At 47.9% G+C, this 26,403-nt stretch overlaps 1 protein-coding gene across 1 annotated transcript in view; it reads right to left on the reverse strand.

Annotated features, from left to right (window-relative positions):
• Nucleotides 1-26,403, reverse strand: part of NOL11 (nucleolar protein 11) — a 367,767-nt gene that overhangs the window by 75,758 nt on the left and 265,606 nt on the right. Inside the window, exon 15 of the mRNA XM_085617263.1 lies at nucleotides 13,723-13,801. Within this exon, the coding sequence (XP_085473389.1) occupies nucleotides 13,723-13,801 (79 nt within the window). The remainder of the gene's footprint in view (nucleotides 1-13,722; nucleotides 13,802-26,403) is intronic.

The following is a 26,403-nucleotide window of genomic DNA, read 5'->3' on the forward strand; positions in this document are numbered from 1 at the left end:
ACGCAAGCTGTGGGGTTAAGTCTCCAGTTAAGCTTGGCCTAGGTGGATGACAATCTCAGTCAGAGCTGAAGTGTTCAAAGCTTCACTGGGCTAAAGCAGGTAAACTCTATGCGCATGAGGTATTGGATTAGGGACTTCCACAAGCGCTGGAATTTCTTCTCTTTTTTCGTCAGATTATGGGACATTCGTTCCATGGCTATGATATGCCAGACATGGGTAAACCATTACGCTGGGGCGTGGGGCACTGTCCGTTGCCACATGAGCTCTGAGCTGTCGCGCTGCTAGGAGCAAGTAGCTTATAAGGTTTCAGTCAGCACGAGTCATAGCCTGTAAATCTGGGGGTCTGATGCCCAAGATAACCGTGGGGTATGTAGATGGGAGCAGGTATACTATGATCTCCTTAACATGACCCAGGATCTCATTCCAGAACATAGTTATAACTGCAAGACCACCAAATATGCTGTAAATCTCCTCCCCGCAACGCCGGCAGAGAGGGGTCGTTACCGGGTAGATTACAGAGAGTCGGCGGGAGTGTGATAACATTGATACATCTATTTATAGGCTGTCTCCTTGAGGGAGAGGCTGCAGTAAGTTTTGTGTTATGTCATGCCGCAGGGTATCCCATTGCCTGGATGATATCTCTACCTGTGCGGTGGACTGCCATGCTGATTGGAAGGAGTGTGTGTGTGTACTGGAGTGGAGTGTTGAAGCACTTAGTAGGTATTAGATATGAGGCCCTTCAATTCTGTTCCCTGAAGAGGGTAAAGGGCCTAGTGGTCGCCGGATATACCGAAGGATGCAAGTGTCGTAGCTTGCAATACTGTAGCCTTGAGGCATTTGCACTGTTCAAAGGATTTTATATATTCCCCCTTGAACACGTCTCGGATTGTTTGACATTCCCCAACAGACCATAGCGAAACGAGGAGGGTAAAAGCACTGGGGGGAATTCAGAGTTGCGTGCTATCGGTGTATTCGGAGAGTGGAAGGAGGTCGGACCTTTTTTGGAGGGCCACTTTGTCCAAGAATTCAAGTACCGTCCGCATTAAGAGTCGCATGTATGCACTTCGTGGACGAGGGTGCTTGGGCAGCCATGCCAGATCCCACAGTGGGCACCACGCTACTCCTCCGTCCATATGGGACCAGTGCTTCTCACTCTCTCGGTTCACCCACTCGGAGATATGCTGCAGATGAGAAGCAAAGTAATATTCAAGAAGATTGGGGCATGCTAGGCCTCTCTTGTCTCGGTGTGACATTATTAGTGCATTTGCTATGCAGGGGCGCTTCCTGTTCCATATAAAAGTTTGAATGTCACGCTGGAGATGCAGAATATCGACCTGAGGAATTGGCGTGGGCAAGGTCTGAAAGAGATAGAGGACCCGTGGCAGTATATTCATTTTTACTACATTTATGTGTCCCAGCAAGGAGATATGTAAAGGCTTCCATCTCTGGAAGTCATTTAAGATAGCACGGCGCAAGTGGGGCCAGTTGGCCTGAGACCAGGAGGAGAGTCTCAGGGTGATGTTGAGACCCAAGTACTTAATAGCTGTCCCGGACCACTGAAAGGGTGCCAGGCGTTGCAGGAGTGGGAGGTCTTGTGTGGGGCTGGTCAAATTGAGCACTGAGGACTTGGCCATGTTAATTCGGAAGCCAGATGCTGCCTCGTAATCTTGGAGGCACTGCACCACACCCAGGAAGGAGATGTAGGGTTGAGTGAGTCTAAGCAGTAGGTCATCTGCAAAGAGATCAATTTTGTGTGGTTGGCCCCCGAAGGTGATGCCCCTCACCGCATCTGAGTTCGGATTGTGATTGTGAGAGGTCCCACTGCTAGGGCGAACAACACGGGAGACACAGGATTTGTGAGTTGGCCATTCACACGTACTTTTGCCACCGGTGCCACAAATGAGGCCATTATTTTGGAGTGCAATACCGGTCCCAGCTCAATTTTTACTAAGCCGATAAAGAGAAAGGACCCATCCACCCTATCAAAGGCCTTCTCCGCGTCTACCGAGAGGAGGCAAGCTGGTATACTGTGGCGATGAGCCTTTTCCACAAGGTGGGCTAGACGGCAGATGTTATCTACTCCTTGTCAATGATAGATAAAGCCTACTTGATCCGGGTCGATGAGGCCCGGAAGATAGGGTTCGAGTCTCTGAGCTAGGATTTTGTTGAAGAGCTTTGCATCTGTGTTGAGCAGAGCTATAAGGCGGTATGAGGAGCACAAAGCCGGGTCTTTCCCTGCTATTGTGGGCATAAGTCCAAGTGGTCTTGCAGCTCTGGGAGGTAGAGCCGGTAAAAAGATACAGGGAGGCTGTATGGGCTGGGTGTTTTACCCAGGGGAAGGGATCAAACTGCTGTCTGTAGTTCTATCAGGGTGATCGGCTCGTCAAGGAGCTCTGCTTGGCGTGGGGGCAAGGGTTCCCAGTCACAGGTGTCCAAATATGAATTGACCAAATCCGGGTGCGGATCTTTGAGAGTATAGCATTTGGTAATAATCATGAAAGACTTGGTGTATGTCTCCTTCGGATGTCGCCCATTCCCCATTTCTGGGTCACAATCTGGCGATGTGGGTCCTAGCTCGTGCTTGTTGAAGTCTTCCTACTTTATTACCCCCCCCTCGTAATAAATCTTTGTTGTAGCGCCAAGAGCGCTCGTTCAACCTTCTCCGTCCGTAGTGCACGGAGTTGGCCTTGCAACACTGCCAGCTGTCATTTATTGCAACGCTTGGGTTTTGCTCTATCCAGGAGTTCCAATTGCTTGACTTTGGTGATAAGGCCAGACTCCACCAGCCTGGATTCCCGCCCTCGAGCAATTGCAATGGATGTGATCACGACCTGGATGGTGGCTTTAAACCCATCACAAAGAGTGTGCAAAGGGGTCTCTGGGAGGGCATTAAAGGAGAAGTATTCTACAATGCCCTTCCGGATATCAGCTAAATCTACAGGGTCCCGCAGGCGATGCGGGGGCAAGCACCAGGCTGGCTGGGTCTTTGAAGAGTGGCTACTACCCTCCCATGTTTGCTCGAAGTGGGCTTGGCCCGGGATGGAGATATCCAACAACTCAATGGCAGATAAGCGGCAGTGGAGAGAATGGGAGATTAGGGCGTAGTCGAAGCGGAGATGGGAGGCGTGTACGTGTGAGCAGAAAGAATAGTCCCTCGAGTGTGGATGTTTGTATGCCATGCGTCCACATGGCCCAAGTTCTCAACGTTCAGTTTTAGGTATGCTAACATGGTCCCAGCGTGTTGGAAGGTAGCTTCATTACGGTCGAGGGTGGGGTCCCATACCAGGTTAAAGTCTCCACAAACTATTATGTCACCTTCCATCCCCTCTAATTGTTCATGCAAGAGCTTCCTGAGATATGAGTCCTGGGAAGTATTCGGTGCATAGATGGTAATCAGTGCAAGCGTCCGACGTCCCCTAGTGAGGGGACCCCTCCCCATTCTGGACTACTTTAGTGACTGTGGTAGAGAAGCCCGCCTTGCACAAAACACTGACTTCAAGTGTCTGTGTTGGTGTACGCCCAATAGCGCTCAGGATATCTTGGGTGCGCCATGCGGTGGCAGTCGGACCTCATCAAGTGAGTCTCCTGTAAGAAGATGATATCCGGGTCCTGCTGCAGTAGGTAGCGCCAGATTTGCTTGCGTTTGTTCTAAGGGTGACCTCCATTATCCTTGATAAGGGTCACTTGTAGCCTAAACTGACCTGAAAAGGAAGAGGAAAACAGATTATCAACGGACCAACAGGGCCAAACCCGTTTTCCACACATTGTGGAGGCCGACACTAGGGGCGCTCGACCCGCTAGAGGAGTCATCCTCCTGGGGGAAGAGTCATAGGAGATGGACATCACGGGGGACCAAAGACCATGTTCCCACGCAGATAGGGAGTCGCTCTTGGTCCCTGCGGCTCGGCACCACCAGCAACAGGTCCATTCGTCCACGGAGCAACAGTCCTGCCCGAACAGGCCACACCGGAGCAGTAATCTGTTCACATTCATATAGAGTTCGCCAAAAAGCGCGCAACCCTCCCCTGAGGCTGCGGAGCTTATGTATAATATTTCTTTTAGTTTCCTGTGTGGACGCTTCGGTTGTTATTCTGCCGGCTACTGTTTTCCAAGTCTGCTTCGATTGTATTTCGATGTTTTGCTCCTCTTGAACTGCTACCCTCCGCCACAGCATTTCCTGCCCTTCTGATCATGCATCCACGGTACGTTCAAGATCATCAACTTGCTCCCCTATGTCGTAGCCGTCTTTCCAGATGTCTCGGAGACCTGATTTGAACTCTTCCTTGAGAGAACCAATGTCCGATCAAATCTCCTGCAAGAAGCGCTCCATGTATCCTTGCGAAACCCGGGGCCAGCGTCTGGGGAGAGGCGTGCCGCTTTGGACCAGAGTGACATGACTGGGTTGTCCTTGACCGCTTTAGAGCGAGGTATAGCAGCATGTTTCTTTGGTAGATTTAGGCTAGGTGCACAAGTTCATCACACCACAAGGGCAGTGTGATTAGTCTGGCCAGGTGGGGCAAGCGAGAGAGCTTCTGTGACCCAAGAGCTTCAGGAAGAGATGGCAGAGGTTCAGTTGTAGGACCTTAGAGAGGAAAAGAGATGCCCCCCCAACCTCCAAGACACCGTGGGCTATCCCCGCCTTCTCGCTCCCCCTACTCTCCTGCAAGCAGCAAGGCTTCTACTTATGCAAGGCATTCCAGACCACCGTAGGCAAAAAGGCAGTAATAAGCACGTGAGGGGATGCGCAGAAGCCAAGGGGGACCAAAAGGAAGGCTCTCAGGTTTGTAGATCTGGTCGGGGAGAGGAGAGGTCCCCCCGCTCCGTTCAAGCTGTCTCCGTTCAAAAGTAGGAAGTTCCAATTATGAGGCTTTTGAGTTACTCCCCCAGGTAGTCCCTAAAGGGTGGACTCGGTCTCGGCCCAATCCAACTCACAGGTGCAGTATCTGCGGGTCACATCCCCACCCATGTGTCATTGCAACTGGCCACAGCAACAAGGCATTAGCGGGAGGTGGAGATGCCACAGTGGTCGTTGGGGACAAGCTAGAGAGTTTACAGTGATCATGGGTTAAAGGCTTCTGCAAAGCAGGTTTGCACCTGAAAGAATGGTGTTCAGGGTCCTTGCAGCAGTGTTAATGAGGCCCCAGATTACCATTAGTTTTGATTAGCTGTTTCTTTGCCCAGGAAGGGAAGCATATATTCATCTTATTCCTGGGTAAAGGAGGTATAAAATAATCAAACACATGCTAATGGATCACACGTCACTATAAAGGCACTGATTTTAGCAAATCTGATTTGGTAGCACCATGACTGGTACATACTTTTGTTGGGGAACTTTTACAATCTTGCATATGTGCCAGGAGAAAGGCTAGTTCATCGAGAAAATGGTCACAGTCATAACAAACAATGCAGAGGGTTCCACAGTGTCAAATATAGAGCTGTCTTTGGGTTACTGATTTAAGGTTTCCAAAGATCTTCAGACAGCTGCCTCAGGTTGTGGCTTTTTGAAGACATCCTAAGGACATAGGGTTTGATTATGAATTCTAGCTTTGAGTTAACTGAGGATATCCCCAGTGAATAGGTGCCATGATTTTGAGCAGGAGCAGCAGCTGCTGAAATGCCTTGGCCCCAATTAATTAGTAAAGTCTAGTAGGTTACATGACCTCACACCCACTAGTACCAGGCTCTCTGTTGGAGTCTTGATCTTCCAACTGAGGTCTACTCCCAGAGGTGAATGAGGAGGGAACATCCAAGGGCATGATCACTCATTCCTTTTAGTTGCGTTGGAGTATTTGGAAGGAGAATACAGATGAGACAGAACCAGCAATGGCTTGTATCTGAGGGAATAAAAGTGGGTCAGTCAATTCAAAATCAGGCCGTACCAAATTTAACCGGTGATGTCAGACCCGTTTACCTTGCCGGAGCAGGGTGGACTTAGAATGTATTTAGCCTTGAGCTCCTTATCAGCTTGAGGAACATACCAAAACTGTGTTGCGCCGTCAAACTTAGAAGAGAGCTCAACTGAGGCAGGTGTCTCTTGTTTTCTGCATTTCTTTCTGCACCCTGGGGAAGATAGTGAGTTACCAGAAGGTGGGGTTTGAGTGAGAGTGCAGATGCAAGTCTCATTTACTTCTTGCTACATAGCTCCTCTCCTGTTGATTTGGTTCCTTTCTAGTAAGTAAAACAGTTTTGGTATAGAACAATCTCAATGTGTTTACATGACCTTTAAAAACTGAATGGCTAACAAATAGAAAGGCAGATAATAGTTGTTTTTAAAATAGATGAGGTACATCACTGTCAGAAAAGCAGAGGTCGTCGGGGTAGAGTTGGCTACCTAATTGGGAGGTCAATGTGCTGCAAAGAATTTCTGCATTTCAATACTTTTAGTTGATAGCATGGGGGTGGGGGTGCGGGTAATGATGACCATCAATGGTTTTATTATAGACTATGGTGGTGTCCTTAAAGTTGGGAACATTAGGAGTGAGTAAAACAGTAGTAATGCCATTCCATGGAAGGAACCAGAAAGGAGTTCAGTGTGAACCATAGGAACAGCCATATAACTACATTTTTTGGGAAGAGAACCCTATATGAACAGCTAAAATCAAAAGATGATGATCAGGTGGCAAACTTCTTTCTGACATTGGTGGACACTGCTCACCTGGACACTGTGCATAGTACCAATCAACCCCTTAGTGCTGGTCCTCAGATAACAGGTGAGTTGCCTCAGATCAAACACCTGTGTGCGTTAAACCAATTCTCTGTGCTTTAGCAGGTAAGGGCTGCATGTCAAATGCATCCAAGTGGTCTAAAAATCACATATGTTCTAATGTAATAATAGGAATGGCCTTGGACTAGTCATGAAAGTGGGAAAAGGACGATTCCGGCTACACTAGTCACATGAAAATTGTACGAAAATGAAACCACGTATGGGAAACACGGAAAGGTCACTACTCATTTATTACATGGTTTCTCTACAATCACATAGGACAACATTCTGGCAAAATGAAAAACAATGGTAATTACAACTGAGGAGACTGAGGAGTTGTGGGAAAATTAGTTTCTGTTGCAGTACCCACCCCCTTCCCCCCACACTTATTGCCTGGCTTTTGATGCAACTTTGACTGTAGAGAACAGAGTCCGTGCTGTCCACGTTCCCAGTAACAGTGTTCTGTCCCTAAAACTGTACCACGATTGGCACTTCAGACTCCCTGTAAGTTCCTAGTAAATGCTACTCTGCTACCTAGGGCTTTGAGACTGAAGAAGGTTCCATAGGGACCCCTCACCAAGGCCATGCAAACTGCCACTGCACCTTGCGTGCCGTGGTTCAGAGAAAAACGACAAAGTCAACATGGCAGACTGTCTGTGTGGCATGCCAAGAAGTACTGCCTAAGGTATATATAAGTCACCCCTCTAGCAGGCCTTACAAGCCCTTGGGCAGGGTGCACTATATCTCAGATGTGGGCATATCTGCGTGAGCAGATATGACCCTACAATATCTAAGTCTATTCTTAAATATGTAAGTGCTAGTGAAGCCAGAGAGAGTACATGGACTGGAAACTCAACAGCTCGAGTACCCCAACACCATGATGGCTTCACTGAACCGAGGAGTGTTTGGTACCAAACAACTCCTCTCAATAAACCCACATGGATGCCAGTGTCAGATTTATTGAAACATGAACCCTGATAACCTACAAACCCTGGTGCGGTCTCTTGACTGGCTTTAGGCAGCCTGCCACCACGAGGCATGTTTCTTGACCCCTGGGTCGAGAGCCCCTGCTCTTTGAGGTCAGAAATAAAGCACATCCTTGGCAGAGGTGTCACACCTCCGCCCCGAGGATGAGCACAGTGCTCCAGAGGAGAGATTCAAAGGCCTTGCCACCTTTGTAATGTAACCCCAGTCTCTGCTGCTAGCAGCAGGTGGCAGCCCCCCGTTCAAACCCCCACTTTTGGCGGGAGAACCAGCTGGACAACCAACTCCACCCCTCTGGTGGTGGAAGCGAAGTTGAGCAGATATTTCTATATCCACCATCTTGAAGATGGTGGGACTTATCCAATCAGGGTTAGAGCTATGCTCCCCTTCAAAAGGGGGGTGACATAATAGTGGGTGTAGACACCCCAGGTAAGGAACCCATTGGTCCCTACTGGTTACTCCCCTGTAACGCCCCTATATCTAGTATTTAGGTGGATCCCAGAGACCCTGAATTCAGATTCCTGACGACTTAAGAAAAGCTGGAAAATGCAGAGTCGCATCAGCAGAGAAGGCTGCAGACACCAACTGACTTGGCCCCAGCACTACTGGCCTGCCTGCAGCCCTTGGTGATCCTGTGCCAAAAGATGACCTGTCCTGCAGGCCAGCGACCTCCAAAGCCTTAGGAGGAATGCCTGCCTTTGACAAAGACCAAGATCTCGCGTGGACAGCGGACCTGTCCAGGAGAAATCAACTTTAAAGAACAAAGAACTCTCCCCTGAGGAACTGCGAAACCACCGTTAGATCCACCTCTGCACCAGAAGCCCACGGCCCGGGCCCAATTGGCCCACAGGTCCTCAGAGAGTTCCCCAGCACTTCTGAGCAAGAGTCCACTGTGGGCTGACCCCTGCCAGACTCCACCACGATGCCTGCAGCCTCAACTCGAAGACTCCCTCTGACTGCGACCTGTCCGGTAAGCTGTTCCCGATGCCAAAGGACACCCCTGTACCCGAAGCCCCTGGGCCTTGGGGAGCTTGACCAACGGTGTCCCTGCTTCCCCTAGCATCTCTACTTACCAGAGCAGCTGCAGGTTTTCTTCGACCGGCCTCCTGGCTTGAGCCTGCAGCCTTGCATAAAGACCGATCTCCCCCATTGAAGTGCATTGGACACCCGATGCTGTGTTGGCACTCTGCACCCAGCCGCCACTGTGCCACTGAGAGTACGTTTGGTGCTGCCTTGTGCCCCCCCCCCCCTTCCTGTATTTACCTTAACTCCAGGAGATGGACCGCTGACACCACTTTGCTCACCTGTGAGCATCGCAACTTCGATCACCCCCCGTCTCCATTGGTTAACATTGGGCTGGTGGTGCAGTCTTGGAGCGGACTTGAACCTTGACCGTGATGACCTCAGAACTCGGAGACTGAATTTGTAAGTCGAGTACTTTCCTGCAAAACCGCATTGTTGTTTTCCTCCCATAGAGTAACATTGCAAAGCCTGAAAATTGCACTGTGTCCACTTTTTAAAGTGTAAAGTAATTTTCCTGATAAACGTACTTCCCTTTTTATGTACATTTTGGTCTTAAAATAAAACTTGAAAGAGACTTATTTTTCTAAAATTGGTGTGGATCTCCTTTGGAGTTGTGTGCTATTTACTAATCCGTGTGTGCATAACAAATGTCTTCCACTCCTCTATGTTAGGCCTTCGGCTGCTTGAACACACTACCACAAATAGAGAACTTTGGGTTTACATTGAGCCCTGTACATTTCTGGGGGAAGCTCTTAACTTTGTGCATGATATAGCCATTTGATGGTATAGCAAATATAGAGTCAGTTTCCTATAGGAGTTATAAGCATTCCATTTGAGAGTGTCTTGTTTGCAATACCATGGCGTACGTGGTTTGGCTTGATAGACTTAGGAGGTTACCGGGAACAGGTAAAGTGTATTTTATTGTGAATGCTGTGCTACCTTTAAAACAGCCCACTACAATTTAACGGGCAGATTAGATAACAGACCAGAATAAACAAATTACTTCATGTAATATTAGTACCATTGAGTTCAAGAAATTCTACATTTCAAATAAATTCCAGCATTTAGCCGAACTAAGGCCATAATCATAAGTGTGCAAGATATTGGCTTAATCATGTGGGCAACATGTTTCTATACTCCAAAATATGTATTAGGGCTGTGCAGAATGATTTTCATCTATACTTATCAAACAGGCTTGGTTTAGACTTAAGGAAACTTGATTACAAGGCTAATGGAAAGCTAATGGATGCCATACAAGAAACAGCAACCAAATAATGGAGCTGGAAAAGACTCCTTACTTCAATGACCGCTGATCACTAGGAGAAGACATCACTTGCTTTAGAACCTTGCATCTCAGCTGCTGATCCACCTTAATTGGAATTGGTTGAATATTTTAGGCTGTGAATTTTACCCAATTTCCCTTATACCACCAAATAGACAAACTAATTTAAATTTATATGAAATTGTTAACCAATTCCTTCTTTTTCATCGCTTTTATTAGAGTACCTGAAGAAACAGTAGGCACGCCCTTTTTAGGAATATTGTGGTTAATGAATGTGGAGATGTTCTTTCTCTTCGCTTTAAGAGTAGTCTGCTAATACTTCAGGATGCGGAATCCTGAAGTATTACCTTGCATTTGGTCTGTGAATAAAACCAGCGATTTAATTATAGCTCAGCTAAAAGATAACAGTTGTATATATTATCCACATTAACTTGTTGAGATCACCAATTTAGAATGTAGTAGATTTATACATTTTAAGACTATATTACCTACGTTTTTGCTAGGAATCCTGCATTTTGTGAAATAGAGTATAATGAAACTCAGCAAAGGAATGTATACTGTTTTCATAATGTATGGACTATTTGCAAGAAAACGTTTGTCTTCTCTAATAATTGTTATTCACTTGACACTACCTATTACACTACACAATAATTTATCAGGAAAAAAACTATATTGTGTTTTACTGACCGGCTGGAAGATCATGGACATGTAAAGAACTAGGATTCGGATTAAACAAGTGTAGACAAATCGACTAATCAAGAATAGAAAACTGAATTAACGGCAGAGCATGCAAAATGTTGTGCCCCTTAAAAGAAGTCTCATTTTGAACTGATGCTTATCTGCAGGAAGCTGGAAGCTTTCAAAACAAGAATACTTTTCAAAATAAGGTGTGTACTGGTTTTGTATAAGCATACAAGTTAATTTGCAGTATAGAAAACACTTGGTACACTCTTTTTAATACTTGCAATTACTTCTGATTACTCCCTAGTTACTTTTCTAACTCAGAGCAAAACAAACTAATAACATAACTTAGGCACTGCAGTACATTAGTAAGCAGGACAACTCATTTGTAGACACTAAGATACTTTGTTGCAATACAAGGCAGTCATCACTTGCAGAATTTTTCAGAGAAAGTCCACACCATGCAACCCTATGAGAAAAACGAAGTTAGCAATTGTGGTAAGTAAAACGACTTATGGTGTCGTCCATTTGGGGGTAGAACCAACATTCCCAAAGGTTCAATTCTGAACTCAAGGTGCACCACCAGCAGCACTAGGGCGGCCGGGTGTAGGGTGAGGAATTCGGTACTGGGGCCAATGCTAGCCAGTGGGGCTAGAGATACCGCATATTGAGGCTGCTCGTGAGCAGGCCCATCGGGACGAAGAAGTTTATTGGAGGGCAAAGAGGGACCCAAGGCAGCACCAAAACCACATCACCATGCGCACAGGGGCGGCCGATGCTTTTCTATGGAGATCTTCGAAATCGGTCCCAGGCTGAAGGCGTCTGTCAGGAAGCCAGACGAAGGAAACCAACAGCCAGGTAAGTAACTTAGGATGCAGGAGGACGTCAGGACAACTTTGGAACTGGTCGACAGGACACATGGCCGGAGGCTGCAGGGGTGTCTTCTAGAGTTGGGTTGCCTCCTTACCAGAGGGTCGTGGTTGAGGGTGGTTGTCGTGAAAAGGCTGCAGGCGTCGACACTGGGCCTTGGAGGTGACACTCCTCGATGGTTTGGAGGTCAGGACTGCTGGGGAACCACTTCAGGACTAGTGGGCCGTCTGGACACGGGTGCAGAGGTAGGCCCTGGAGCAGGGTTTCTTGGTTTCGCAGGGTCTTGATCTTCTTTTGTGGACCGGGCCGCTGTCCTCAGGAGTCTCAAGTCTTTATAGAAGCAGGGGATCAGTCCTCACCAAGACTGGAGTTTGCTGATCTTTTTTGGAGCCATCCATTTCTTCGCAGGGGGGTTCCGAGCTGCAGGCAGGCCAGTTGGGCTGGGGCCAAGTCAGTTGGGCATGGACTGTTCACTGCTGCGACGTCTTTGGGTTCCAGTTTTTGTAGGTCGTCAATTCTGCTGAGCTGGGTTCAGGGGTGCCACTAAATACTGTATTTAGAGGCGTTACTGGGGTAGCAAGGTAGTACAGAGAGCGTTACAGACCATAGGGAGACTACACCCTTAGTGTGCTCACGCACGTGGGGGAATGGGCACAATCCCTGACCCCGAGTGGAGGGTGCTTGCCATCTGCAGGATGGCCAGCACTGAAGAGTGGGCTTCACCTCGTCTCACCACCAGAGGGCTGGGGTTGGTAGAGGTGGGCACACCTGAGCTGTCCTGATTTTTCCCACCTTTCTTACTGCTGAAAAGGGGATGAGACAAGAAGGGGGCCTACTCCTAATAGCAGAAGGGGCTGGGGGTCGAGTTGCAAATGCGGCAAGGCCTTTGATGGCTCTTCCTGACTTGGGGCAGGTGTGAACACCTCCGTCTAGGGAAGGCTTTGTTTCTGGGCCCTGGGAGCGAATGCTCCCACCCCAGGGAACCAGAAACCTGTCTCGTTGAGTGCATGGGATAATAAATCTGTCAGTGGAGTCAGTACAGATGTATTACTCTGAGATCTTTAATACCAAACATGCCAGGATTCCGGAAAGCTATTATGGGGCTAGAAAACCCTTAATGACCATTTTCTAGACCATATACTCAGAATGGTTTTACTGTGCACTTATAATATCTAAGAATGGCATTATATATTATAGGGGCCTGTATGCTCATGCAGATAGGCCCTCACATGAGTTTAAATGGCACCCTACCTTAAGTGACCTACCTGGGCCTCATGCAGTGCTGGGCAGGCATGGCACACAGGGATGTATGCCATGTCGACTCTTGATCTTTAGCTGTACCACAACACGCAGAGGCTGCAAAGGTAGTGGAGCAAGTTTGGGGTAAGAGGTCCCTGAGGGTGGCATAATACATGCTGCAGCCCTCAGAGGCCTTTCCCTGACTACCATGTCCTTGGGTAACAGACTTGCAGGTAGGCTAGAGTTGTGCCAATTGTGGAAACAATGGTACAGGTTAGGGAAAGAACACAGGCCCTAGTTTATTGATTGGCAGGGACCCAGGGCACATTCAAAGTGCTTCAGGTATCTGGAAAAAAGTTAGGGGGTAACCATGCGAAAAAGGACGCTTTACTACACTCTCTCTGGAGTTCACAAATACAAGATTCACAAATTATTTGCACAACAAAACTGTACATTGAAAGTAGTGATACCTCAGACCCAGGAAAAATGTAAACAAACAAACCAAAAAACAAAACAAATGAGCAACACAAAGTAGGTTTCAATTTTAAATAAAGCATTGATGGGTAACTGGATAATTGCATGCAAAATGGCACGGGTGAAATGGAGGTTATTTTCTATCCACTATAGGACGTAAAGACTCTTTGCCTTTGGCTGCACCCAAACGCTGATTAATTTTGTTAAAAAAAAAAATCAAGCCAAATGTGATAGTGAAGTTACAAATGACCAAACATGTTTTCCCCTCAAATAACTCACTTGAAGGCTTCAAAACCAAGTAAAGCAAAACGACCAAACTTGGCTTACATTTTCTCATTTTAAACAAGAGGTTAGAGCTCCATGACCACATTTAGAATATAACAAAATGATCAACAAAAAATGAGCCATAAAAAAAGAAAAACAAAACAAAAACGCAAATGAAAATATTTTCATAATGTATGCTTACAACAACTTCTTGAGCGGAGAGGTCTTTCATATGAGGCAAAAGGAATGTCTCACTGTACTTTGTAAGGATGACCGCATTTCTGAGGATAGCAGTTAAGTAAATATAAGTTTTTCTAAATGTTAATCTGCAACAATAACATATGTACAGTAATGTGGCAAGCAAGGATTAGGTTTTAACTTCAATGTCACAATTTTTTCATATTGCTTAATCAAACTAGGGTTATAGAAATAGTGTCTTACACTGATCCAGGCAGTACTATGTATTCCTCATCTTCCAGATCCAATGTGGGAACACAACTGTGCTATTCAGGAGGGAAATTGTATTATTTCTGAACTAAATTGTATTAATTGATCTATACTCTTATTCCTTTTCACCTTACATACAGCACAGAACAAATCAGGTTTTTGGATGATGGCAATTGTGGCAAAAATTACCAATAAACATAGTGGGTTGGAGGAAGCAAAGGAAATATTTTAAAAATATGCACCGCGAGAAGAGTGAAAACAAGATGGCCGCGCCCGCGAGCAACCGCATGGGTAAGTTGGCGAGCCGCGACCACGCAGAAAATACCGCGAACGGGCGGGAAAAAAACTTCCGCATCTTTGAGATATTTCTGCGTGTTTGCGCAGATTTTTAACATTTTCGCGATAATTTGCGAAAGTCACTTTCGCAAATTCCGGCACCCCTAGTGTGAACATTGCGGAATGCTGTGAAGATGTATTATGGCAGGGGAATTGAGTTTAGTACAATGGATATTATAAAATGCTGAAGAGGCAAGTCAGGCATTTCAGAGGGTTTCTACAGGATCAGTTTTCTTTGTCGCCCTGTTGATCAGGCCATTCTGCAATGTAAGTATCAAATGAGGCCCAGATGTCCTTCAGCCGGCTGGGCTCAGACATCAAAAGCAAATATTCCATCAGTTGTTCCCGACAGTAAATTAGGCCCTTTATCCAGCAGTCAATTTGAGGCAGTAAGCTTACGTACACTGGGTGAGATCTCTAACATATGCCAGCAACGCTGCCACCAGTAATCTAGGCATTGCGCTAGCAGTCACCTCCACTGTACGCTAAAAAACTTGCACGTACAATATGCTACTGTCGTGGGGAAATGCCAGGCTAAGTACCCGAAGCAAGACCCAACAGTCCCACATCTGCCGCAAAGTCTAAGGCCCATTCTATGTAGCTGGAGGGGTGTTTGGAAAATTCTGTGTATGAACTGGATATGTACGAGATGCAGCCTATAGTTGGGAGATAATGAACCCATCGGAGCACACCAGTACTTCCACAGCTGGTTGGGAATGTCCACCCGAGCTCCCACTACCACTCCACTATCACCCAAGGTGCAGTCACCAGAGGTTAAGCCTGCATGACAGTACAATTTCGTGATCTGCCACCCAAGAGAGGGTGATGCCAGGATAAAGTCTAGTGCGGTTAGGCTCTAAGGGGATATCAGCCTAAGCCCGGCAACATGTTCCTCGGATGCAGTAGTAAAGAAAGATGTTGTGAGAAAATGGTGTGTATTAAATGGTGTGGTTGTGTGACCTCACCGTGTAATGTACGAGTTACTTACTTTCGGTAATGATGTATCTGGCATAGACGTCGTCTAGCCACAGATTCCTTAACTTAGAATATCCCCAGGAGTCAGACTGGATCCGAAATTGTTTTTGAAGCAGCACCTCTGCATGCTGGGGAACGGCACCACATGACCCCACCCGGACGCCGTCCAAGTAGGTGACGTCAGCGAGGTCATACAAGTCCCTCCCGTCGCGCTGACGTCAGTTTTCTATGGAGAAACTTTTCCGCAGCACAATGCGGAGCCACCAACAAAAACTGTGAAAGTATGGGAATAGTGTGCGAGGAATAAAAACCTATGAATAAAGGAAGGAAGGTGGTGCAAGAAACCATCGTAAAAGACAGAAGTAGACACTGCCCACATATAAGAGAAAAAGCTGCGAGAAAGAGCCCCGCAAGCTAAGCGAAGACCCTTCCCCAAGTGCACCAAGGGAAGAATATCTCAACAGACAGAAATAGACTCATTACCATGTGGAACTGTGTCGGCCAGCAAGAACGGAGCACAGAGTGAACAACAGTGCACTGCAGGAAGGTATAAAAGACTGGCACTGCCCCTATAGTAATGGAGGTCTGAAACAGAGGTAAACAGATCCCCAAAGGACGAGTGTAGAGGAGACTAGAACACTGAGCCAATAGATAAGGCGGAAGGGAGGGAAGGCAGCAGGAGAAGAAAAGAAAAAGAAGATGAATCTCCTGGTGAAGGTGAATCAAAAGGTACCATTTTACAGGAAAAAACCTTTTGGAGAGAGTCAGCTGTATATGGCAATCCTCAAAGGGACTCAGCAATGTGAGCACCCGTGAGAGAAAAACCCATGGTAACTGAAAGAAGGCAGTGGAGAACCCCACTTGGTAAGGTTATCACAGAACGTGGAGGCTGGGTGGGCGTTAAGGAATCTGCGGCTAGACAACGTCTCTACCAGATACATCATTACCGAATGTAAGTAACTCGTACATCTGATAGAGACATCTAGCCGCAGATTCCTTAACTTAGAATAGATACCATAGCCATACCCCAAGGGGGAGGTGGGTCTGCGACAAAACAACAAAAAGCGCTAAGCACTTGAGCCGGCAACAGAGTGAAGGACAATGGGGGAGGCTGTGGTGGAACAGCCTGACAGCAACCCAAAAATGCCAGAATGGTGCTACACCATAGGTGAACAAGCATGAGAGGTAGAAACGGCACCAGCCATGTACCAGAATAAAAGAAAGAGAGCGGAAAAAAGGGCCACTCTAAGCTTAATGGCGCGCCACGTGAACACCTACCAAAGGATGAGAAGAAACATGAAGAGATGCAACCAGAGCCTACCAGGCTAGTTCACGGAGGGAAGGCTGGAGTGGCTACAGCCAAGAACCAAAGCTCAAGAGGTAGAACTCAGCAATGCTTTTAGAAGTGCAGGCGGAAACAAAAAACACGCCAAGTGGACACCTAGTCCCAAAGGGGGGACAAGGGAGAATGGTGTAATAAGGTGGCTCTGTATATACTGTTCCCAAATAGGTACAGTGTGCACAGAGTCCACAGTCCCTACAGGTTTGGCTTAAGTTAGATATAACCTTACTCTCTAAAGTGGTAGCTTGGTCGAGCAGTAAGGCAGTATCAGAGGACAGTGTAAAGCATTTGTTGTACACACTCAGTCAGCAAATGGTCTCACACGCTCAAGAACTGAACTCTAGGCCAATGGTTTTGTATAAAAATATATAGTTGTTTTATTTTAGAACCAACCATAGGTATCAACAAATATTTTCTCAGAATGAGATGCTTTAGATAAATACTTTCGATAGGCAATAGACTTTTGTATGCAATAGATACAGTTGTTGCAATAGGCAACGCAAAAACACAATTTTACATTGAGCTCAATGGGAATTTCTAGTTAAATGCAATTGATTACTTTTTGGATTACTTTTCTAACCACAGGACTGGATCCTAGGTTCAATCCTGGGACATCTCCTGTAAACAGTTGAGTAAAAACGTTTTGGTTACAGTTGTGATTTTTGAGGAATTTTATTGTATTTTAAAAGTTGACAAACTTTTTCACATAAAATCACCGATGTTATCCTATTGGAGGAAATTAACTTAGCAGGTAAGTAGGGTTATCGTTACTTTTTCTTACTCAGTGTTGGATCCTGGATCCAGCTCTGGTGCATCTCCTGTAAACAGTTGAAAGAATGCGTTTTTGTTATACAGGCGATTTTTTTTTTTTTTTGAAAATTTTTTATTGTGCAGAAAGGAGGTTACAAGCACGGGCCTACAACCACCAGGGCCGGCCGCTAGTAGGTAAAAGATCACACAGTGCAATCACGATGACTGGCCCACCGGGGCTCCGCACAATACAGAAGAGCAGACTGCACATAGAGGAAATCAGGATACACCCTTTTAACATAAATAACAACTTAAAACAAAGGCGAGGCAAGAAAACATAAGATGGGCGTCGGGCCACAGCAGGGGTACGTCCATATCCGACCACCCGATGGCAGTCAAAAAGCGGGGAAACAAAGAGGTAGGGGGGGGGGAGGGGGGGGGGGGGGGAGGAGAGACGGGAATACAAATCTATACTCAGATGTGCCAAATAAGTAAGGAACCATCAAGGATCAGGGGGACATGGCTACATCAGACGTTTCCACCAGGGGGGGAGCACAAATACTTCCACGATACGTATTCCACTGCCCCCAAATTCTGTTCCAAGCCCCGGGTTTACCACGAGCCACATAAACAGTCTTTTCCCTGAACATGCACCAGTCCATGTTCTCCTGCCAGACAGACACGGTGGGGGGCCGCTGCGAACCCCAAAGCTGCGCTATGTCCCTCTTTGCTATCATGTTCCCCAGGGCCGCCCACCGAGTCTGGGCCGCGTTATAGTCATTGGGCTCCCACACATTCAGCACACGACGCACCTCCGGCAACAGCGTGACCCCGGTGACTCGCCTCAAAACCTCATGCACCTGATGCCAGTATTCCACCACCTCGCGGCACTCCCACAAGATCTGGAGAAAGGTGGCACTGTGCCCACAGCCACGCCTGCAGAGCCCGTCCTCAGAAAACCCCATCGAGACCAAACGGGGGCCCGTCACGTAAACGCGATGGAGGATCTTAAGTTGGACCAAACGGAGACGGGCCGGGATGGCCACCTCCTTAGGAGATGACAGCGCGGACTGCCAGTCCTCGTCGTCCAACTCAACTCCATCCCCCGTCCATGCCTCCCGTAGACGCACCAAGAGGTCAGCCCGATTATTTATCAACTTTTTATAGATCAAGGAGATAGTACTATCGGGAACGTGACCGTCGAGTATGCGGTCCTCGAGGGGCGAAGAAACAGGGACCGTGGACCCTTCCCCAAAAACCGAGAGCAGGGCATGCCGAACCTGGGCGTAGCGAAAAAACTCCCTCTCACTATATACAGGCGATTTTAACGAATATTTGTAAGTTTGCAAAATCGACACTTAGAAGAATTTATGGCAAAAACAAGGCAATGTTATCCTATGGAGAAAAATCAAGTTAGCGGTAAGTACGGTTGTAATTCCTTTGCAGGGTCAGTGCTGGGCACCAAGATCCAGCACTGGGATCTCTCCTGATTACAGGCGAGTAAATTCGTTTTTGTAATTCGGCTGATTTTAGATTAATATTTTAAAGTTTCAAAACTCAAAACTTGGAAGAATTTCCAAGTGAAACCAGTCAATGTTACCCTATGGAAGAAAAGTGAGTTATCGGCTTTTGGGTAAGTACTCGACTGGCAGATTTAAGGTTCTGGTCATAGACTCAGGGGGTCTCCCAGGGCCAGGTAGGTACAGTTGTTACACCCTCAGCAGCACAGGGGCAGCCGGGAGCAGAGTGAGTTAGGCCCAATGTTATCCTATGGGAGGCAGGGAGCCTTTGGTTGGTGACTGCTGGCTAGCAGGCCACGCGGTTGTGGAAGCAGGGCTCCTGGTCACTTACTCAGGGCAAGTGGGGGAGTAGATTAGAGTAGAGGTTGCACTGCCAGGGGCACTCGGACGGCTGGGTGCAGGGTGCTTTTGAGCCGTCGGGCGCTCAATGGATTTCAATGGAGAAGCTCAGTGACGAACAAAGGCTGCAAGCTCAGGGACGAAGGTTCTTCAGGTGCGGCCACCACTTCGAGAGGTAAGTTGGGTAGTTGGAGGATAGGTAGGCACCCAAGAGTTGGGCACAGAGGGCCGCAGGGGGCCGGGGGCCTTTTGGCGTCGGGAAATCTTACCCTCTGCTGGTCGCGGTTGGAGGGGTTCCTGGTTCTGAGGCTGCAGGCGTCGTCAGGAGTGTCGAGGTGGGCCCTTGGGCGCTGGATTCGGGGTCACAGTCACCGGGGGGACGTCCTCGTGGTCTTTGTCCACTCCGGCACAGGCCAGGCTTGGCGGGTGCAGAGTGTGCAGGAGTCACGGTTCCTGACTGATGCCAGGGGCTTGTTACTTGCTTTGAGCAGTACCACTGCTCGTGGGAGTCCCAGTTAGTTAGAGTCACAAGGCAGTCAGGTCCTCCGGAGTTTTTGAGGTTGCTGACCACTGGAGATGCCGGGGTTTAGCAGGAGCAGGTTCGATAGTCGACAGGCCTGTAGGGCTGGGGCCAAATCAGTTGGTGTCTTCCTCTTGTTAGCAGCTACACGGCAGGTCTTCTTGTTTCTTGATCTTCTTTCTTGTTTCGGAATCTGGATCTGAGGAAGGAAGGTTCAGGGTGCCCCTAAATCAAGGGTCTTCAAACTGTGGGGCGTGACCCCCAGGGGGGCCGTGGAGCGATACAAAGGGGGTCGCGCCTTCCCAGTCACACTTCTGCCCACGCCCAAGGGCTTCAGCCCCCCTCATCCCCCGTCCTGTGTCTCAGCCCGGGCTGCTGCTGTGCAACTCGAGCTGCTAGAGGCTCAGCCGGGCAGTGTCTGGTGTCTTATCTCCGGCACGCCAGAATTTTTCACAGGTCTTTAAAGACCATTTGCATTTTTACAAGCCTTTGTAAACCGGTTACAGAGGCTTAGTGTTTTTTCCTGGTTCCAGTACCCGTTTGGTCCCCACTCGGCCTATACCTTACATTTGTTTTACTGCTGTAGTGTGAGAATGCATTTAAAGAAAAGGAATATAAAGTAGGGTTGCCAAAAGAAAAATGCCTGCCATGTTTTGTTTAAAGAGCCTGCAAATCTCTCCTCTTGACACTAAATAGACTTATAAATAAAAAAGTATGCATGCATTCGTTATGTGACTTTTCTGTCTTTGTTCTCTTTAATTATCAGTATAATGGAGGCAGCCCTATAACACAATTAAACGTGCTTTCTATTTATATTTGCTGTTCTAAGTATGCACAGATAATTGCTGAAAATACAGCTTTAGGCGACTGCTTATTTTTGTACCGACTGGGCCATAAAAATAATCTGCTGGCAACCCTAACCATAGGACTGTAAGTTTGTTGCAGGATCAGCACATTATTTCCTTCACCCTCGATCCCCGATTAATGCCGCAATAGTTTAATTTAGATCTTAAACTCTACGCCGCCATCAATAACATGCTGAGTTACTTCTTGGGTCTGGGAATGCACCCTGCATTCAGACAACTCATTCCTCATTCTCACCCTTCACTTTCACGCTCACCCTACACTCACAGCGATCACAATGCACTCACACTGATCACCATGCACTCACACCATTCACCTGCTCACCCTGCACTCAGTGATCACTCTGCACTCACAATGCATTTGCGCTGTTCACCCTAAACCTCACCCTGCAGTCACTCGAGTACACTACTCATGTGACACTTCACTCACCTGTCCCCCTCACTGCTCAATATGCAACTCACTCAAACAAGCCCATCAGTAATCATACATTCATTCATCCCATTCTGAACTTGCATCCGCACCCATATTCATATGCCACCTCACTCACCCTTCAGTCACTCCTCTTGCCTACTCACACTGCTGCATCGCTCACCGAGCACTCACATGGGCACTCTGGTCACCCACACAGTGCAGAGGGTTAATGTGCCTGCTACAAAGAATATGTACCATGCAGATCACAGAAATTAGTGTGAGTAAACTATGAGTAGCGCTATAAAAAAAGGAAATGTTTGTCAGAAAGGTGCTAAAGAAAGATGAGGTGCATTGTTGGTGAGTGGCAGTGAAGGAATTCATGGAGAAGGAGGAAACGGGGGTGGGGCATCAAAAAAGACTGTTTCACCGGGTGCGACCAGTGTTAGGACCAGCCCTGGCTGGGAGTGTTAGCCCCCCCTCCAAAGTTCTGGTCTAGTGACTCCCCTGCTTCTGCCCATTATTACTTACATTTGTAGTGCGCTACTGTTACCAAAAGATGTCCTGGGGCTAATAACCATCTGCTGCCTGAAGACAAATGAGAAACACACAGAAGGAGAACCAGCCAAATGGGGTAACCTACAGAGCATAGAGAAAGGTTTTTATATCTTCCTAAAGGATAATAGATTCTTAGTGGAGAGAAGCAAAGGAGGGTGCACGTTCCATAACTGCATGGCCTGCATCAAAACAGCAAGACTGACAACTCATGCCTTCTTGAATTAGGGAACAATAAGCAGAGTGGCACATGCTGAGGGGAGCATACGGGCCCGACCCATATGCTTGGTGAGGAGAGATTAGAGGATGAGAGAGGGCAGCAAGGGAGTGAGAGAATTTGATTGAAGAGGTCAGGGATGAGGAGTAATGTGAATTGCCAAAGAGAAGTGTGGACACGCAAGAAGTGACTGTGAGCCAAAGGTGAGGGCTTCTGTTAGAACAAAAGGTAGATGTGAAAGATGAATGGTGGGGACTGGAGAGGTGCTAGATACAAATAGACAAAAATTTGAATAGAGAGAAGAGGTGAATAAGAAGTGCTGAGGGGCACGGGAGGTGACAGGGCCAGAGAGGCCATGAGATAAATGCGAGAGACTGTTAGAGATGATGGCAGTGAAAAGGTAGAAAGGCAAGAGGGGATTAAATGTGAAGTGAGAGGTTGAATGGGGAGAGTTCAGAAGTTGTAAAAAGGGGTGAAAGAAAATGGCCTGCAAAGTGAGAGAGGGATCCGGGGTTAGGAGAGGAGAGGGATGGAAGGGAGGAGGTGAGAGGAAAGCTGCATGGGTAAACTGCTCAACTCTGCACAAAACCGCCAGGGTTTTAAGGGACCCCTGCTTCTCCCGGCCAGGGCCAGGTGAGCTTCTAATGTGGCAGCACGTATTCCCGCAGAGTGGAAGGCCCTTCACAAAGGTCGACTAGAAATCTTTGATGTTAATTGCTGTATTTTGGTTATAAACGGGTACTGATTGGGTGAAATCTTCCCTCAGTGTTACTGTGTGTAAAAAATTTCAAAATAATGAAGCAATGCTATCCCAAAATACGCGGCATCACATAACCTCATTTACATTTTCTTCCCACACAATTTAGTCAAGCCTGTCACGTAATTTGGTCCTCACCTGCCTCATTATTCCAGTAGCCCTGCCTACAAGTTTAGAATTTTTTGTCAGGAGGGGGTCCTTACGCCTCAAAATGTTGACGGGGGGTCTTGGCATCCAAAAGTTTGTAGACCTCTGCCCTAAATACTAAATTTAGGGGCGTTACAGGTAGGTAAATGGCAGGGACCAATGGGTCCCTTCCCTGGGGTGGGTACACCCCCTAGCCTGCCACTCTCGTGTGGGAGAGGGGCAGTAGCCTAGTCCTGATTGGGCAGGGCTCCCCATCTTCAAGATGGAGAGAGCCCGGAGATGTGCTTCACCGCGCCTCCCCCACCTGAGGGGTGGGGTTGGCAGAGGCTGGCACACCCCCTTTCCTTCCTTGGGGTTTCCCGCCAGTCTTCCCACCAGGGTGGGGGTCAGAACCGGTAGGGGCCAGTTGCTGAGTACAGCAAGTGGCCTGGAGAAGCTCACAAAGGCGGCATGCCTTTGAAGCTTCCCCTGCCCATCCTGGGGGAGGAGACCTAGCACCTCGCCCAGGATGTGCATTGTTGCAGGCCCAGGAGAGCGGATGGCTCTCTTCCCAGGGGTCCAGCAACATGTCTGCTGTGTGGCAGCCTAGGCAGCCCCTCAGACAGGACGTGGATTGTAGGTTAGGTTCAGGGGGCAACTCTAAGTTGCCCTCTGTCGTGCATCTTACATTAAATCCCACACTGGCATCAGAGCGGGTTTAATGTGCTGACAAGTTTGATACCAAACCTCAGTCTTCAGTGCAGCCATCACGGTGCTGTGGAGTTCGTGATGACAACCTCCCAGCACCATATACTCTTAATGGCAGCACTGCACTTACAGTGCCCAGGAATGGACCTGGGTACTGTAGGGGCACAGGGCTCATGCACCTGTACCCACACCACTGGCATAGGGCACCCAGCTAGCGGGGTGACTGAGGTATGCCAGGGCAGTGTGGGTTGTGGGCATGGCACACAGGGATGTGTGCCATGTCGACTGTTTAGTTCTAGACCAAGACACTCAAGTGTGTGTGTCAGGGTACAGGGCCTCTAAGGGTGGCACAATAAGTGCTGCAGCCCTTAGGGACCTTCTCTGGTCACAAGGCCCTGGGTACCTAGGGTACCATTTACCAGGGGCTGACATGTGGCCAGAGATGCCAATTGGGTTTAGGCTGTCATGCAGTTTTAGGGAAGAAACACAGGCCCTGGGTACCTGATTGGCAGGAGCCCAGGGCACACTCAGTCAAAGTACATCAGCAATTCAGCAAAAAGTGGGGGCATACCATGCAAGAAATATGGCACTTTCTCACAAACGGTAACAATTAGAAGCACGCTGATACGGGCCACCACAGAAACATGCACAGAGCAAACAGCCACAGAGACCACAAGGTGGCGTAGCTTAAAAAAAGCATAAGGCTGCTCGACCAGACCGCGGTAAGACCAAAGTGATAACCAACACACAAAATACAGATATGCAGGGTGGAAAACTAGGATGACTGACATTAGAAGAGCCATCCCGCATGCACAGCTGATACAATATAGCACAGCCTAAGGAAGGTGCAACAAAGGCACAGTACAAAGGCGTAGAAATGGAGGAATAATCGTAGAATTTCAGACCAGAACCTCCGACTGGAAGGAAAGTAACCCTTGTCCAGAAGAGAGAATCGTTCAGTAACGGCATACGAAGAAGGGAGCAGCGTAAAACCGGGGAAGCGGTACAGAAAAAGGGGCCTTATTGGTAATGCCGCATGCATCACTGGAAAGGTCCCTGAAACATGGAGACGTCGGACCAGACCTTGCAACCTCGAAGAGAGGCAAAGAGCTAGGAAAAAAAGAGTACCCATGGAACTTGTATATATACACCAAACTACAGATATATATAGCAAAAATGGGTAAACTAGCCACTACTATACAACAAAGTTGTAGAGGAACACACCTGGTGCCGTAATGGCAGACAGAAGCTGCCTGTAAAGCGTGATGAACACCCTGAAAACCTCCAAAGGAGGAGAATGAAACAATAAGCAAGATGACCAATGACGTATCGAAGATGACGCCAAGGCACAACGCACAAGTTAATTACTTGTGTAAAGATATATCTGTAAGAGACATTAGTTAATGATAGATTCCTTACCTTAGAATATCACCAGGCGTCAGACTGGATCTGGAAAGTTTTCGTCAGCAGTACCCCAGCGTGTCGGTAGGCATCGTCGTACGGCTCCAAGTACGTCGCTGGCGTCGTTGCCACTGAGATGACGTCATCCGAGCTACTTAGACGTGCCCACGCGCATTGATATCAGTTCTGTACACAACTTTTCCGAGCCAGAAGCGCAGAGCCATGCCAGAGACCGAAAACTGGTGCAATAGAACAAGGGCCCTAAAAGGGATGACCTGAATCCTAGAGAACAGTTCGCAGAACGGGGAGGATGGGCGGGCGGTAAGGAATCTATCACTAACTAATGTCTCTTAGATATTTTTGTTACACAAGTAAATAACTTGTGCATCTGAAAGAGACACGTTAGTGATACATTCCTTACCTTAGAATACATACCCAAGCAATACCAACCCCGGTGGTGGGTCTGCGAAGTGAGATTACCCCAGAAAGTCACGGAGAACTGAACGGCCAAAGAAGCTGTCTCTCCAGACCTGACTGTCAAGGCAATAGTGCTTAGTGAAAGTATGCAACGAGGCCCAAGTGACCGCCTGACAGATGTCTTGAAGGGGGACACCGCGTCACAATGCTGTGGTAGCTGCTGTCGCCCAGGTAGAATGGGCGTTCAGCCCAGCTGGAGGTTCCTTTTTAGCCAGAGAGTAACAGGCTTTAATGCACAAGACAACCCATCGGGAGATAGTTCGCTTCTGCAAAGCCCGGCCTTTCTTGGCGCCCACGTAGCCAACAAAGAGCTGGTCATCCACCCTGAACTGTTGTGTGCGGTTGAGATAGAACAAGAGCGCACGTTTTGGGTCCAGACGGTGAAGCCTCTCCTCTTCTCTTGAAGGGTGGGGAGGCGGAAAGAAAGTGGGCAGAGTGACAGTTTGCCCAAGATGAAAGGCAGAGACTACTTTTGGTAGAAAGGAGGGACGCGGTCAAAGCACAACCTTGTCCGGATGAATCGCCAGGAAAGGAAGTTTGCAGCAAAGAGCCTGGAGCTCAAACACCCGCCGAGCAGAGGTTATGGCCACCAGGAAGACAGTTTTCAAAGTCAATAACCGCAAAGGACAGTTATGAAGAGGCTCAAATGGAGCGCACATTAGATATGTGAGAACCAGGTTAAAGTCCCATTGAGGCATCACAAAAGGAATAGTTGGGAAAAAGGGAGTAATGCCTTTGAGAAATCTATTGACAACCGTGGACTTAAAAAGAGAGGGCTGATCAGGCAATCTAAGAAAGGCTGAAAGAGCAGAAAGGTAGCCCATGATAGTGCCCAAAGCAGAGCCCTGCTGGGCCAAATAAAGGAGGAACACTAGGACCTTAGAAAGAGGGGCAGCAAGAGGATCAACAGATTTTGCTGTGCACCATGCCACAAGTTTTTCCACCGACAGGCGTATACCGTTTTAGTGGAGGGATGCCTGGCTGCCAGAATCACACTACAGACTTCAGGAGGCAAGTCAAATGGAATCAGCTGTCGCCGCTCAATCTCCACGCAAAGAGGTGGAGGCTGGACAGGTTTGGGTGGAGGACCGTCCCCTGTTGCTGCGACAGGCGATCCTCCCGAAGAGGCAGTCGGATCGGG

The sequence above is a fragment of the Triturus cristatus genome, chromosome 7 (assembly GCF_964204655.1).
Source record: "Triturus cristatus chromosome 7, aTriCri1.1, whole genome shotgun sequence".
NCBI lineage: Eukaryota > Metazoa > Chordata > Amphibia > Caudata > Salamandridae > Triturus > Triturus cristatus.